Source organism: Mizuhopecten yessoensis, unplaced genomic scaffold (assembly GCF_002113885.1).
Source record: "Mizuhopecten yessoensis strain PY_sf001 unplaced genomic scaffold, ASM211388v2 scaffold6211, whole genome shotgun sequence".
Lineage (NCBI taxonomy): Eukaryota > Metazoa > Mollusca > Bivalvia > Pectinida > Pectinidae > Mizuhopecten > Mizuhopecten yessoensis.
In genome coordinates this window covers 1,229,419-1,245,384 of record NW_018406436.1, presented here as the reverse complement: position 1 = coordinate 1,245,384, position 15,966 = coordinate 1,229,419, and the positions used below count along the sequence as shown (strand labels likewise).

The 15,966-nt window shown below is 36.6% G+C and overlaps 1 protein-coding gene across 1 annotated transcript; it reads left to right on the top strand.

Annotated features, from left to right (window-relative positions):
• The first annotated feature begins 6,558 nt into the window (after positions 1-6,558).
• On the top strand, positions 6,559-14,539 carry LOC110451827 (MOB-like protein phocein). Its single transcript, XM_021500034.1, has 8 exons — positions 6,559-6,643; positions 7,337-7,399; positions 8,106-8,206; positions 8,856-8,904; positions 9,359-9,445; positions 10,461-10,540; positions 11,280-11,391; positions 11,750-14,539. The coding sequence occupies exons 1-8, from the start codon at positions 6,575-6,577 to the stop codon at positions 11,873-11,875; spliced, it is 687 nt and encodes a 228-aa protein (XP_021355709.1). The 5' UTR covers positions 6,559-6,574; the 3' UTR covers positions 11,876-14,539.
• Positions 14,540-15,966: the final 1,427 nt, after the last annotated feature.

Genomic DNA, 15,966 nt, shown 5'->3' with positions numbered 1-15,966 from the left:
CCCCCCCCGGTTCAAAAATTCCTGTATCCGCCCCTGGGTATCCCACTCTGTATGGAAAGTCGTCGAGAGTGCAAGCCTTAGCAAATAATGCATCGCGTAACATTTCAATATCAGCAACGCTACCCGTGTCAGCTGTCGGATTTCGTCTATAAATATTGTTTTAGGGCGATCCTTTACCCTTCAGTTCTATCTGTTCCATATAGGTCGCCGTAGAGTGTGTAGTTCTACCCGACGCGGTTGACTGGTCACCATCGTAAACATGTAGAATTCTGTAAAAATGTACCGCAGCATGTGATTTTTTTTCATGGAATACTTCTTTCGAAAAGAACTTTTAAAAACAAATATTTCAGAATATTGACAATGGTAATAATATAGTTTACCCTTTACCTTACTGCGCATGTGTGATCAAACAACGAAGAGTTAACTCCCTTCATGTCCGAGATCGGCTTACCTTTTTAATCAAAAATCCTTATGATGAATTGTTGTCCGAAATAAATCTAAATTTTAGAATCATAGTGAAAACAATCTTGACACTATTCTAGTAAGATATATTTTCATCATACTGTTGTTCTTTATAATAAATAGATTGACTCTATTTTTAAATCACAAGAAACCGTGATTCTGGCATCACCCGAATAGCAGGGTATAAAGGATGCAACGGAGGAATTTTTGAATGAAGTGGCCCGCGACCATTAGCGTTGAAATACTGCTCGACGCTGGAGGTGAAGCTTCCGCGAGAATAAGTAGTACTAATGGTGTCTCTTGGCTACTATTTTGTAAAAAAATCAATGGTTTCCTTTTACTCAATCAGAACTAGAAGGCGAATTTGTTATCACAAACCTAGTTTTAGTTTCAAACTGGTTTTGTAAACTTTCTATTTTTTAATGAAAACCAGTTTAAAACTAATTTTAAACTGAAACTGGTTTTTCATTTCAAAACCGGTTCGGAAAACTGATCAAACTGCACCTAGGTGTGGTTTTGTAATTGGATTCCCAATCAAAGATGGCGTTGATAGAAAGAGTGATGGTAGAATGTTGCGAATGCAGAAGAAACGGGAAACACCGCTGCGCAGACATTTCTATTATGACTAAATGAATACATTTTTTAAGTTATATGAATTTGTTTAAGTTGACATATTGAAATATCAATAAAAAAAAATGTGCATTTTTGAAAAATTTGTTTTGATAATTAATTTGACAATCAATTAAAGATCATACTTGAAATAACTAACACTTTGAGAAGTCTTTCTTCAAACACTGAATCAAAATAGATGTAGGGTGAAATTTGTTGAGAAATGTTTGTTCTTATTTATAGTTTTATTTTGTTATTTTTTGTTTCCATTAGTAGATTGTGTACAGTCATCCGTAATTTCAACTGTTTTCTACTGATATAAGTACGAACTCACGACGGCTTCTTACGTGCATCTTCGCTAGCCAAGTGTTCGCTTCGTATGTGCTTGGAAGCGGTATATTAGTTTCAATGCAATTCAACAATTATATTGCTCATTTACAGTTACAAAGTAACTTGAAGGCAAATAACAAAACAACAAATATACAATGAACTGTAATAGTGAACAATATATAAACTTACACAGAAGCCAGGCCCACACTCCTCATATCAGTTCAAGTGACTGTTTCATATATAAGCATGAGTCAAGTACAAGTTGCATATTGCCAGAAGATACAATATGTGTTTAAGTATTTGTGTCTAGTATAGAATAGTTTTGAATATATTTACTTAAATAACCCTTTCTCTAGCCACATCTGAAGAAGAATTGTTCTTCATCTTCTAGAACAAGACATTTTTTACATACTCTGCTCTCTAGGGTTTTTTCTTGGTCTTCCTATTGCTAGTTCAAAGTTATGCTCACACAATGATCGACTTGGTAATTGAATGACGCCACCAATCATATTAAGATGACGTCACGTTTCATAAAGTCAGCAGAGAAGAGATAAAATTATGCTGAAAATACAACAAATAATTGGTACAATCAGATATTGTATCTGGAATGTTTCTTGAGTCTTGACAAAGACTACCCGTGGGGTTCATTTTCAGAAAAAAAAAGTTTTGATTCTATGTGAGTTATATTTGAAAATAGAACACTAAACCCGCGATGAGATTTTTTCTATTTTTCGGTCATGATTAGTAACCAAATTCCTACACCATATCACAGGCTAAGAAACTTGCTTTTATTTTCAATAGTTGACGTGCCAATTGAAACAAAACGTTTTGCTTTCTTTAAATACCATACTGAACTGCAATTGTATATCTACACTTTTCATATTACATATTACAGTTATGAAAACCAGAAATCAACATTTAAACATTCTTATTATTAACCCCTTCAAACTCATCCAAACTTGTGTCGACGAACGTCGTGTTTACTGATTTTCTGATATATTTACGTTGAGGTCATCGTGTACTCTTAAAATGTTCCTGAAAACAATACTATTTGGTGGAAATGCTAGTAAATATCTCTTTTCTTATACTGTCAGAGGAAAATGCTCAAACATTTTAAAGTACTGTTCGAACCATTTTCTGACCGTGTACCATTCAATGGGTAGGTACTAATTGTGGTAGCGTGACGTTAGACCTTAAGAATCTGATTTCTCCCAAAACCACTAAAGCAATCGGGAATACTTTTGTCGTTTACGGAAAGTGCCGACGGTTCCCGATTACAACTAAAGGTGTCCTCACTAATCACTAAATAGATCAACCTGCTAGGAGTTGGTAACGATTTTTGTTATCAACTAGTGGTAATACCCTGGACGTGAATACATCAGAAATATTTTAAAACGAAAAAGATATTTAATCAATTTATATATATTTTTCAATTGAAAAAGAGATGTCTCTTAAAGAAATAGAGATATCTTTAATGAATAAAAGATATTTAAAATTATTTGGTAATAGTGATTTCTTTAAATGTAATAGATATCTTTAAATGGACTAAATGTAAACTTTTTTTAGGTAAATTTAAAAAAATCTTTAATGTAATAGAGATAAGTAACGGGAAACAGATACTTGTAAACAAAAACACAAATATATTCAAATTTTATATAAATGGTTTATCAAAGTCACAGTAGTCCTATAAAATTCTGCACAAATGAAATCGAAATATTTATACATTCATTATATAGATTCCAGCGCATAGTTACAATTGTGTGTGCCAAATCAACGAAGAGTTATACCCCTTGATATCATAGATCTTCTTGCGTACCTGTACTATATGATAGGCCTAGCAAAACAAGCTGATGCTGATATATTTATTTTATATTTATCTATATTTTGCAATCATGATAATTATGAACTCTGAAATATTTTGGTGAACTACACAGCCATTAAAAATATCTTATTAATTAAATTGGCGTAATATTCAAATAGAAGGAAACCGTAATTATGGGGTCAGCAAGGAAAAGAGGGTATAAAGCGTTTAATACGTTTAAACCGTAGTGAGTGGCCCGCGGCCATTAGCATTGTAGACTGGAATTCCGTCTAATAATGGTGTCTCTTGACTACTTTTTAGTAAAAGCAAGCGAGATGATTTTAATCTGAACAATTTAGTTTTGGTCCAAATATAGCTGTACCAAATTATCAGGTCCTGACTGTGACCACCCGGTTTTTAATGTAGGTCGTCCTCGGCCTTTGAACTAGTGGATTTCCTTCCGCTCAATTTTAATTCCACGTGTGACGTTTTCCTCCTTCTCAAGCAAGTTGCCAATCTCTGTAAGATTCTGTGCTGTTTCCGTCTAATAATGGTGTCTCTTGGCTACTTTTTAGTAAAAGCAAGCGAGATGATTTTAATCTGAACAATTTAGTTTTGGTCCAAATATAGCTGTACCAAATTATCAGGTCCTGACTGTGACCACCCGGTTTTTAATGTAGGTCGTCCTCGGCCTTTGAACTAGTGGATTTCCTTCCGCTCAATTTTAATTCCACGTGTGACGTTTTCCTCCTTCTCAAGCAAGTTGCCAATCTCTGTAAGATTCTGTGCTGTATCAGAAACATATATATTACAGATATTGGCAACTTGCTCTTTACCTTACTATTGGTCACGGTAAAACCGGATGTCATATCGTGAGTTACGCTTCACCTGCGCCATATTGGATATACGGTTCGTTGCATTCAATGATCCTGTCCTGTTCAAAACATAATAATGCCACGAGAAAACATCGATAATCGACGTAATATTAAACCCGTAGCTAGCTGAGATTTCCATGGGGTTTGGGAGTGCTACATTGAATGTAAACTTGAATGATTAAGTTTAGAAAACACCAAACATCGAACATATCGGGAATGATTCTGGCTTCAGGAGAACACAAACACCGTTGTTGTTCTTAAGACAATTTCAAAAAAGTCTGCAGAAATTTATTATTTGATCAGGTTCTTAAAATGTGGTTGTTACAATACTTGCAAAGTTCAATAATTAAGCTCTGAAAATACGTGTTTTTTTTATAAGAATAAACAAGTTAAAATGGTGGCTTTGATGGTTGAGGGTTATTTTTCATGACACATTAGAACACGAACTTCTTTTTAATTCACTTTTCAATTTCAAAAATATCTTCAGCTATTAATTATTTGATAATATTTCTTACCATGATTTTAAAATGAGGTTGTTACAAGACTTGCAAAATTGATAATTAGCTCTGAAAATACATGTTTTTAAGAATAAACAAGTTAAAACGGCGGCTATGACGTGCGATTTTTTTTCTTTCTTTACACATTAAAACACGAACTCCTTTCTAATTCATCATTTAATTTCAAAAACATCTTCAGATATTTATTCAAACATAATATTTCTAGCCAGCTTTTTCAAATAAGGTTTTAACAATAATTGCAAAGTTTGATAATTGAGCTTTGAAAATACACTTTAAAATATACAAGTTAAAATGGCGGCTGTGATGTGCGAGGGTTAATTCCTTTCATGACACCGGCACTCCTTTCTCGTTCATTATTTTATTTCAAAAACGTATTCCGAAATTACATTATATTTCTAACCAGCTTCTTTATATGAGCTATATATCTAGGATATGTAACATTTTGACACGAACTTTAACGAATTCACGTTCGAATTCTCACAGGTAAAACCCCTGTCACACTAGGGCGGCGTTCCCACGGCGTCCAAGAAAAATTCAGAACACCGATCTGCGCGCAGTGGAATCGCAGGCATCGCCTTGGTAACGCAGTGGCATCGCCAGTGAACGCGGTGGGATCGCATAGAACGCCGAGCGACAGTGCGCACTTTGAGCATGCCCAAAACAATCGCCGTCGCTCGGCAGTGGGATCGCCGTGAGGTCGCCGTAGCAGCGAAGTTAAGTCTCCTACAACGCCACAGGATCGCCACGGGCGCGCACAGAGGTCGCAGTGCGAGCGCAATGGTTATCGGTGGCGCTTGCACGACGTACTCTGATATGGCACTGCGTCTCTACCGTGCTTATACGGGCTGTGACAACTCGATGCACGCAGTGGAAGCGCCATGAGAGGGAGATGAGAGGGCCATGAGGGCGCAGACAATCTTCAACTAGATCTCCGTAGGAACGCGGTAGAACGCCATGGAGCTCCGTTTAAACGCCAAGGTCGCCGTGAGAACGCCGTGACATTGCCATCTTCATGAAAAAAATATTAATTTTTCCTGCGATCTCACGGCGCTCTGGGAAATTTAACAACACCGTGCAATCGCAGTGGCAACGCGGCTAGGTGTGACAGGGGCTTAACGTCAGTGCACATGCAGTGCGCGCGCCGTGACAAGTCGTGCACGCAGTGGAAGCGCCGTGAGAGCGCCATGAGAGTGCAGACAATCGCCAACTAGGACTCCGTAGGAACGCGAAGGAACGCCATGGAGCTCCGTAGAAACGCCAAGGTCGCCGTGAAAACGCTGTGACATCGCCATCTTCATGAAAAATATCAATTTTTCCTGCGACCTCACAGCGCTCTGGGAAGTTTCACAACGCCATGCAATCGCAGTTGCTATAATGCTTATAATATGGCGCTCTTTAAATTTCATCACACAGGCGTTAAGTTTCCACCACATTTACTACACATGTCTGTCCCCAGAAACCTTTCCATGACCCCTCTTTTAATTTGGAACACCTCATTATTATAAATTTATTAAATCCTACAGACAAGTTAGAAATAGCATAAACGACAAAGGCGCAGTACGTACATTGCTGTTTTAAACGCTTTACGTTCTCCATTGTATTTAACAGTCGGTACATGTATAGTTCCTGATCGGTATTGTCCGCAATACTGAATACACTGATATAAAGATTCAATAAAAGTTGGTTGATATTAATGCTAGATACAAGATACAAGAATTTTTATTTAGAGTCGTGTTTGTAACAATGCAACTTTGGCTCAGAAGAGCTATTCTTACGACTAACTTGCTAACATTGATTTCACCACAAATGTATTGTAATTCACAAATTTGTCAGTATCGAGATATTCTGTTAGATATTGCTTAAAAATCTACTTTCGCTAATATTAAAACAACTGCGATTCCAAAATGACGAGCTAGCATCCTTAATTATTTATTGAAAAAATACGTAGTTATCTCCCGTGACAAAGAGGGCACTGTGAAATGAAGATGAAAATGGCCGACGGGAGTACAGCGGTTCTCCGCCGAAACAGGCCAGGAACCAAAACAGAGGCAATATATCGACCAATTTACTGTAGAAACAATATATTTTATGAATATTTCGTGTTCTGTGTGATGCTTGATGTTGAAAGATAGGCCTATTATACAGGGGCAGGCGATGGTAATTCCGTACCTTCACCTGTTTCCGGTTTTCGTTGTTGTCATTTTGGCAGTAACGTTAATGTTCAGGATGCAAGTGACTCCTCCTGCAGACTTCAAGATAAATCCCCTGGTTGCAGTCAACTTTATACACTTGTGTACACCCCCTGTAACTAAATTTGCGATGTCATCCGAATGATGTACTAAACGTAAATCTTTTAGATCTTTAGCGCTGGGTCTTGTACAAGTTGTAGGCAGTTTCCTGCCCCGTCCACTGTCAAACACACCACTCTTACCCTTATTTGTTGTATCAGAACAAATATTTATGATTATCTGATAAGGCAATGTCATGATGTGACGTCAACATGCATGATGCTGTTGATGCACATGAAGTTTACTTGACACGCGCAAAAAAAAAGACATTTTGTATCAAAAATGTTGAATGGGATAAAAACTTGTCAAATATGATTTAATCATTTTGTTATAAAATTGATTTAATCATCTGCTTGGGACCCAACTTTTATAATGCTGCCACATGCGTGTAACAGGTCTGGTAGCAACAGACTGTATAAGGTTAAAGTTAATATTTTCTTTTTTGTTTTATAGAACTGGTGCAGTTGGAGTGATGAGTCGTTTGAAGAGATGGACAGTACTCTTGCTGTACAACAGGTACTGACAAATAAACAAAAAGCATGTTTACTTTTCTCAGTATAACGTTATATCAATTGATATAGGTTATGAAGCTTCTGAAGTTAATGAGCAGCCTCTGTAGCAGACATAACCACTTATTATGTTGTCTATACCTGGTCAACAGTGGCAACTAATGGTATTGACTAGAACGACAAAATAGCAACTAATGGTATCGACAAAATACTATTCAAAAGGGGGACCCACAGGCAAATCAGCAGTAACACGGTTGTGTAGGCCTGGAATATAGTCTGCCAAATCAGGTGGTAAATTCCCAAAGTGTAAATATTTTTAAACACAAGACTCAACAAATTTTGGTCTGATCACCCTTGTTACTTTAATTCCTCTTGCTATTAGCATTTGTGCTAGGATAATCCTGTGGATTATTTTTCGCGTTATTTTACTATTAAATATTTGAACAAATACATAACAAGATAACTGAAAACTATTTCCTCTTATCTACGCACCATAAGTCACATATTACTATACATTAAAAGTATTAAATATATATATGCCTAAAGAAGCTTTCCATTGGCGTCAATTACTATATACTAATGTAGGGTTTCTCTTCCTATACATGTGTTGCAAGTCCAGGTTTATTTGTTTAGTATAAAACTCACTGTAAAATGTGCACATTGTTAAAAGTATCTGTTTTAAACTATAGCTAAAGTCTCATTTTATGTTTCAGTTTATACAACAGGCAATTAGAAAAGACTTCACAAATGTTGAAGAGATCTTGACACCACCTGAAGGTCAGGATGAAGGTGTATGGAAGTACGAACATCTAAGGTATGTCATTGATCAGTGGTGTATGATTTCGTATTTGAAGTACTAAGAAACAGACAGATTTTGAAAAAAAATCTACTAGCCTGGCCTACATTTTAATAGTAAATATTGAAAACGTTCCCTCGCCCTGACATAAATTTCTCCTACATTAAGTCTAGCTACACTGAGTATCCAGCTAGTGGAAATCACATTCTATTGGTTTCACCTTAAAATAGAGCCAACACCAGTTTATAAGTGGGGTGCTGCGCTTGAGTATGGATACCAAAAGGTATGCAGGGTGATTGAGAAAATATGGTGAATATAATCGAGGAGTATTTCAATCGCAACATCCACAAGCGTCTTCAGTGAGTGGGTATCTGTTATTGCCGACTAGTTTTTGTTTATTATTAAAATGTTTTGGGAGATAAATAGTAGATCTTATTTTTAGGATAGTGGAATTTGTATGGGTTAGCATTAGCAAATTTTAAAACTTTTAGTGATGCTAATCTGAACATTACAATCTTGCTAGCATGTTACTAAACTTCATGACTGGAAACTTGAATGATTATTTTTTAGCCAATGACGTGTCGGTTGGAGAAAATAAAACGATTCCATCTTTTGACATTTTTCAACATGCTCCCAGATTTAATGTTCATAATTTTGTATGTTACAGACAGTTTTGTATGGAGCTGAATGGATTGGCTGTGAAACTACAGTTAAATGTAAGTTAGTCTTCAACAGTATGAAGATGGCATCTGTAAAATTCCCTCAGCTGAACATCAGCATTTGTACATTCTCTATACAAATTTTATGTACAGAGAATGAAAAAACAATGCAACCCACATGTGAATGAGTAAAATAATATTTCTACCATAAACCACATGATAATACTAAGGCCAAACAAAAAATATGTAGTTTTTCCGGTAGCCCTACCTTCCCTAGTTTTTGTGCCTACCCTAAACTTTTTAAGGCAATTTCAAAGAAGCACTGTTAAAGTCAAGATCACTCTCCTATATAAACCATATAAAATTATTTGTTTAATTAAAATAAAAATTACCTACCTACCCTAAATTTGTCCAACATGTTACAGGAAACATATTTTTTTGTCTGGCCTAAACCAATGGAATATCTGGGTAAGCAATGATTGCCTTATGAATGGTATTGACATGTTTACAGAATGAATGTAACCCTGAGACCTGTACCCAGATGACTGCCACAGAACAGTGGATCTTCCTATGTGCTGCTCACAAGACGCCAAAAGAGGTAATTGTACAGCAGGATATCGTAGTAAGGTACTAGGTTATCTCCCTAATACTGTTTTATGTCTCGAGGATAACTGTCCTAGTGAGATGTAATATAGAAAAGGATCCCCGGACTATACCATTTACTTTGTGTTTTCATCTGTACTAGTATCGGACAGATATGGTAGTCGGGACAAAGTCTCACTGATTACTGTCTGTTTTGTCATAGTGACATCATTTTAAAATCTCTATAAACTCAGTTAAGTGTGGTCCATGACTGGCTAGATGACGGCTAGATGACGGTGCACATGTTTGCTTGTCGGTAACAAGTTTCAGATGTAAGCAAGTCATGCAAGTCACCTTAACTTTTGGCAATTTATTTGAAATAAAGCAATATGTACAGAATTTATAATATATGGAATTTCGGTAAAATAAAATAAAAAAGTAGATGTTATCATGTAGCGTTCATCGAAGAATACTATCATGCATCAAGGTACTCTAACTATTAACCCATTCACCCCTGAAGACACATTTTAACTCTTCCAATACAAAGGTTGGGATAGCTCATTATGAAATTCCAGGGGTGAATGAGTTAAAGGGATATTTGATGAGATAATTGTTATCTACTTCAGTTTTGTCTGGCCCAGTCTCTTTTGCTCTCCAGAGCAAACAATATCTCTAGTACTAACTCTGGCAAAGACAGAAGACTGTTAATCAACCTGTTAGCAGTAGAAATGGTGTTCACTCTGGAAAGTTTCTCAGTTACCTGTGATCTATACTCAGGGATTTTAATAAGTTTTAGGTTAGTTACAGGTACTTTCAGAATTGCCCCTTCGTTTGGCCGGGGGTCTGGAGACATTCAAGGCCCCCAGGAGGTTCAGGGAAGCACCCTGGTGGGGGACCAGTGGGGTGAACCCCCCTGGGCAAAGATGGATTTAAAACAATTTAAAGGGACCTGGACAGAATTTTCGTTAAAAAAAGGGTTGTAAATAAACAATCTTAGTCAATCTTTGATTTAAAATTTTGTTTTGTTTTAGTGTCCAGCCATCGATTACACAAGGCACACACTAGATGGAGCTGCCTGTCTCCTTAATAGCAACAAATACTTCCCTAGCAGGTAAATATCTGTTAGGAAGATCATTAATTACAGGTTAATGTTCTCAATGAGGGAAATGATTGTTTCAGAGGTTTCCTACTTATTTTGTATGGAATATGTTTCAGCATATAGTATATCGCTATTATTTAAAGGGAAATTCACACTTTGCCAATGATTTCAATACAATTTTTATTTGAAAAAATTCACTGTTTCTCCTTGAAATACTTTAGTTGGCCTGTAGATGGACAAATATACTCGGACAGGTTTATACCTTATGACACTGTGCCCATTAAGTTCATCAAAAAACCCAATTCAAATTCATAAATCAGATGATGATCTTAGGATTAGAGCAACTGTTATGTTAAAGAGTCCTATGGCTATTTTCCATTTGAGAGAAAAAATCATTGATAGCTCAATGTCATTTCATAGTTTGTAAGCAAAATTGATATGGTCGAAATTTAAAGTCCCACATGGTTTCCATAATTTTCAGAGATGCAGGTTTTAATCTGTGTATTTTTACCTTAGTCATTTCTTCATAGCGTTTTCATAGGATTAGAAAATATGGGGTGTCATTACATGTGTGACATATTCACTCGTTCACCCCTGAAATTTCATAATGAACTTTTCCAACGTTTGAATTGGAAGAATTCAAATGTGCCTTCAGGGTTGAATGAGTAACAGGATTGAAAATGAAATGAAAATGTGGCTGTAGTAATGTTGTTACCCTTGTTTTCTGATACCTGTTTGATTTGGTTGTCAGAGTTAGTATAAAGGAATCATCGGTAGCCAAGCTTGGGTCTGTGTGTCGGCGGGTGTATAGGATCTTCTCTCATGCCTACTTCCACCATAGGACACTGTTTGATGAATATGAGGTAAGATCTGTGGGTTTTGTTTAAGGAATATTACACATGATCTGTTAATTATCCTTGGTTAATTAAAATGAAGTAAGATCTGTGGTTTCAATCAACAATCCGATTGAGCAAGATGTACATTTAGAAAAGAAGAAAAAAATCACTGAAACTGATATCAAGTAATTTTTGTGGTCGTTTTATTTTAATGGTAGCTTGGAACTGCAAGTTCAACACTTTCCTAAAAAAATGTCTAACGTCAATAGTTATCAAATTTGCAATACAGACGATCCCCATTTGAAATAGTCATTTTATTTTTAAAAATATTATTCATATATTAAATCATTATATGTATTATTATCTTTTGATTTTTGTTTTTCAGAATGAAACCTACCTCTGTAGAAGATTTACAAATTTTGTGACCAAATATAACTTGATGTCCAAAGACAACTTGATAGTTCCAATTCTAGAGGACCAGCAAGGAATAGAGGGGGAGAGTGAAGCTTAGGGGAGATAACTCTTCTTATCCTGCGTACATGCATGCATGATATGGAAAATACATGATTTTGAGACAATATAGAGCTTGGTCAATTTAAAATACCAGAAAGATGGAGTTAGGGAACATAAATGTAAGATTACTTTGATGACGTGACATCATGCTGTCTATAAACAGAGCTTGATGGCGTTTGAAGCTCAGCAGATGTGAATTTACGTTGGAGAGATTTATTTTTACCATTAAGTCTGAAGTCAAAGTAAAATGTTGGTAGAGAAAACAGTGGGTAAGTCAATTCTGATTTCAACAAAAAGCTACTTCGCAGTGGCTTAGAAAGAGGAATAATACACTTATGTCAGACCAAATATACTCTGTGGAAGCAGACATGTACAGCTGCTACAGGAACAAACCTCAGGGGGGACTGATGGATAGTGCGACTGATGGATAGAGTGGTGAAATCTACTGTGTTGACAGTTGCAGCATACAAATCATTTAAAATGTTCACAGTGTCATGTGGTTTTTATTGTACTCATAGAATTGTTCAATTTGTTTTCAGTCCCACATACAATGTTTAAATCCTGTAACACATGAATCTCCCATGAATTGTGAATGCAAGTCACTGGTGCAATATCTCACAGGGAACACAGTAGCTGTGCAAAAGTTGCTAATCCAGTCACTGTTCAAGTATTTCCTTAAACATCACATTTTAACGCTTGCTCTTATAAATATACAATTATATACAGTACATATACATGTATATACAAGCAAGAGCTATCTGGAAGTATGTGTGATTAAGTCAAAATGTGATTATCGTGTGATAGGAAGATGGGCTTTATACAATTTTCAGGTCTCTTTTTCAGATGATTGTAAGGTTATATATGTAAAGCATAACACATCAATTTATATATATCATGAACAAAACTTAAAATTGGAAATAGGGAAGGAATGTATACCTAGCAAGAAAAAATGAAATAATAAACAGGACATGAATTGATAGTGCTGTCAGGGAGTCACTTGTACAACTGGGCTAAAAGCTGGATTATCCGTGTAAAGCTAGGTTGTATAAGCATAGTGTGTGTGCTGTAGAAGGTACTGCCCTAACAACACCTGGTAATACTTTTACATAATTTTAAAAATCTTTCTTTGAGGTCACCTTCATATCTCGTATGAATCAAATAATGTGTTATCTAATGTAATTGGTTACAACTAAGTCCATAGCAAGAAATGATGTGATGAAAATCAAACTATATACTGTTTATACTGAAACACACTTGGCTGTGGTAAGCTATATACTGTAAAACAGTAGCAGGCACAGTAGTCTAGTGGTTGGACGCAGTGCTCACGACCGAAGGGTTGCTGGTTCGAGTCACGGCATGGCACTGTGTTGTAGCTTTGAGCAAGATACTTTACTCCGCTTGTTCCAGTCTACTCAGCTGTAAATGAGTATGTGGTTGGGCAGTGCTAGAACTGTTGAATGCTAGCTGTGAGCGTCGAAATGGCAGCACCAGCTGTATGCTCCCCAGGGAGTTGATAAAGATATTGGCTGGTTGTGAAGGCCCTATAACCACGGATAATAATTTGTGAACCGCTTCAAGATGACCCTACGAGCTAGGTTGTGATAAAGCGGTATATAAGAACCTCAAATTATTATTATTAACACATTTGGCTGTGTTTAGCTATATGCTGTAGCACACTTGGCTGTGGTAAGCTATTGTTTTATTTCCTGTTGGTACATTTACTGATACTATTTCAATACAAACTTCATGAAAATCTCAACAAATAACTGTTTTCATTACCTGTTTCAGATATGTTTAATGAGTAATATTACTGATTAATAAATATAAAATTGCTTGCGTGTCATGTACCCCCTTTATGAAAGAGTCCAGAATTCAGAATTATAACGGACAGTAACATTGATTTGTACATGAAAATAATAAGTAATTGTCATGATCAAATAACTAACACAATACTGTTTGCTGTACTCAGAGGACTTTGAGGGAGATGAGCCCTGAGCTAAATCTGGTTTTAATGCTCAGTAAATAAAGTTTATTATTATAATTGTAATTATGAAAACTGTACAAAGTGCTCACCCACTAATAAAATAAAAATGGTACAAATGTACTCATAAATAAACAATGTACTCTATATTGATCTACATTCTATTTTTAGAATCAGTAGTCCCTATCTGATTAACATAGAGATAAATGTGGTGTAAAAGATGTGTAATTAGGCTGCCTTACAAGCGTCAGCTGTAGGAAATTTCCATTTATTTCAGCGGTAGAGCATCGGGCTGGCGAGCCAATGGTCGCGGGTTTGAGCCTCAGCGACGGCACTATCTTTATCACTATTTCTCATCCTACTGCAATGGAAATATAATTACTGTCTCCATATCAACATGTATCTGTTTCTCTTGTCAAGTATAGTGTAGGCCTTCTCACCTATAGCTGCAGTAGGTGTATTTTGTCTTTTCTTACCAGTATACGTAGGAACTGGCAAATCATGTACCATCGAGGAGTGTGTGTGTAGAACTGGATTTTGATGCTGAGCCCTAACTTATTTACACGTATCTGTGGTTTGTAGAGAGGAAGTGTGTGTGATGTTGCTATTAACCCATTAATTATGTATTGTTTATTTACATATTTGTATAAAGACGTAATAAATTGTCATTTTGAAATGTAAGCAGTGATTTTGTTGTAGAATATTCAATGTTTGTATTGTCTGATGTCAAAGTTTGACGAGCGATTCTTTTAAAGATGAGTTCCTGCTTTTCAGCAATTATAAGCATCATTTATAGCATCTAAAAGGTTTGACACTCAGTAAAATATGAAAATAAAGCATTTTGCTCCACTTCAAATCCCATCCGTTTGGAATATAAATTGACATACAGGTGTGGGAGTGGATAAGTTCACATTCAAACCTAACATCCTCAGGATTAGCAATGTCTTGATGTGCTCAATCAATAGACACCTTATGCCATATGCTCTCGAAACAAATCTGAAATGTTATCGCCTTTTGTCCGTGGTTCGGCATCCCCTGTAAATAGTCTTAACTGGCATTAATGAATCTTTTGGTCCATAGTTGTCTAGCCCTTATTTGAGGTGAGCCAAGAGAGCAAAATGGCCACCAGGCAGCCATCTTTGATCTTGTATGTGTCGTTTGTTGCCGCTATTTGTTAAAAACTATTAGATAGATCTTGATGAAATTTTGTGTCCCTTTGTGCTTAGCTAGCTAGCTAGCTCAATGGGCAGCTGCAGGAATCGTGACGAAACTTGGTACAATTGTACGAAATGGCCGCAACATACAGTAAGACCACAATGACCCGCTATAATGAAAACGGTCTAATCGTTCTAAGAAGGATATCACCCAAGTAACTGGTGAAACAGTTGTGGTGTCCCGGGACCTGTATACTGTACTCTATACATTCAGAACCATGAACAGGTGGGTACAACCGAAAAACACAAAATATATATGTATTGTCTACAAACATTCAACGCGACATACAGTCATGGTGGTCTACTGTGACCACACATTGTAAAAAAGCATGATCGCCATTTTCCGTGTATTTTGTGTGAGCTTGAAATTAGGGAGAACCAGAAAAACAAATGGCCACGAGGATTTGCGTGGTATATGATGAATCTACTATCATATTCAACTTCCCAAACCTTTACTTTGCCTCGACATATATATATAGAGTCAACAAAGACATCATTCTTCTTCTTCCCGTTATGGAGTTGACTCGTCAGATGAGTGTCACTACTCCAGCCTCTCCGGCGCTTATTGGCCATACAGCTTAAAAATTTGCTATTTACATCTGTCTGTATGTTCATTTAAAATCTGGTATTTACAGTTAAAATCCGGAGTCCTGTTTAGTGCCTGGGGATGAGTCCGGCCCCATCAATGGTCTGTATGTGGTGCCGGAAACTGTCTACTGTTGGTAATCCTCTGATATCTGATGGTATTGAGTTCCACATCTTGATCGTAGCAGGGACGAATGAATGACTCTGGTGCTTATTTGTCTGATGTTGTTGGCTTGGGAACTCCTAGTCCCCCTGCTGGTCTGTTGTAGGAGATGATGGACGGGGACCTCTACTAGGTTGTTGGCTTGG

Coding starts and splice junctions, on each gene's coding strand:
- LOC110451827 (XM_021500034.1), top strand. CDS start 6,575: ATGAAGATGAAAATGGCCGACGGGAGTACAGCGGTTCTCCGCCGAAAC. Junction 7,400..8,105: donor GTACTCTTGCTGTACAACAG/GTACTGACAAAT, acceptor TTTATGTTTCAG/TTTATACAACAGGCAATTAG. Junction 8,207..8,855: donor TGGAAGTACGAACATCTAAG/GTATGTCATTGA, acceptor TGTATGTTACAG/ACAGTTTTGTATGGAGCTGA.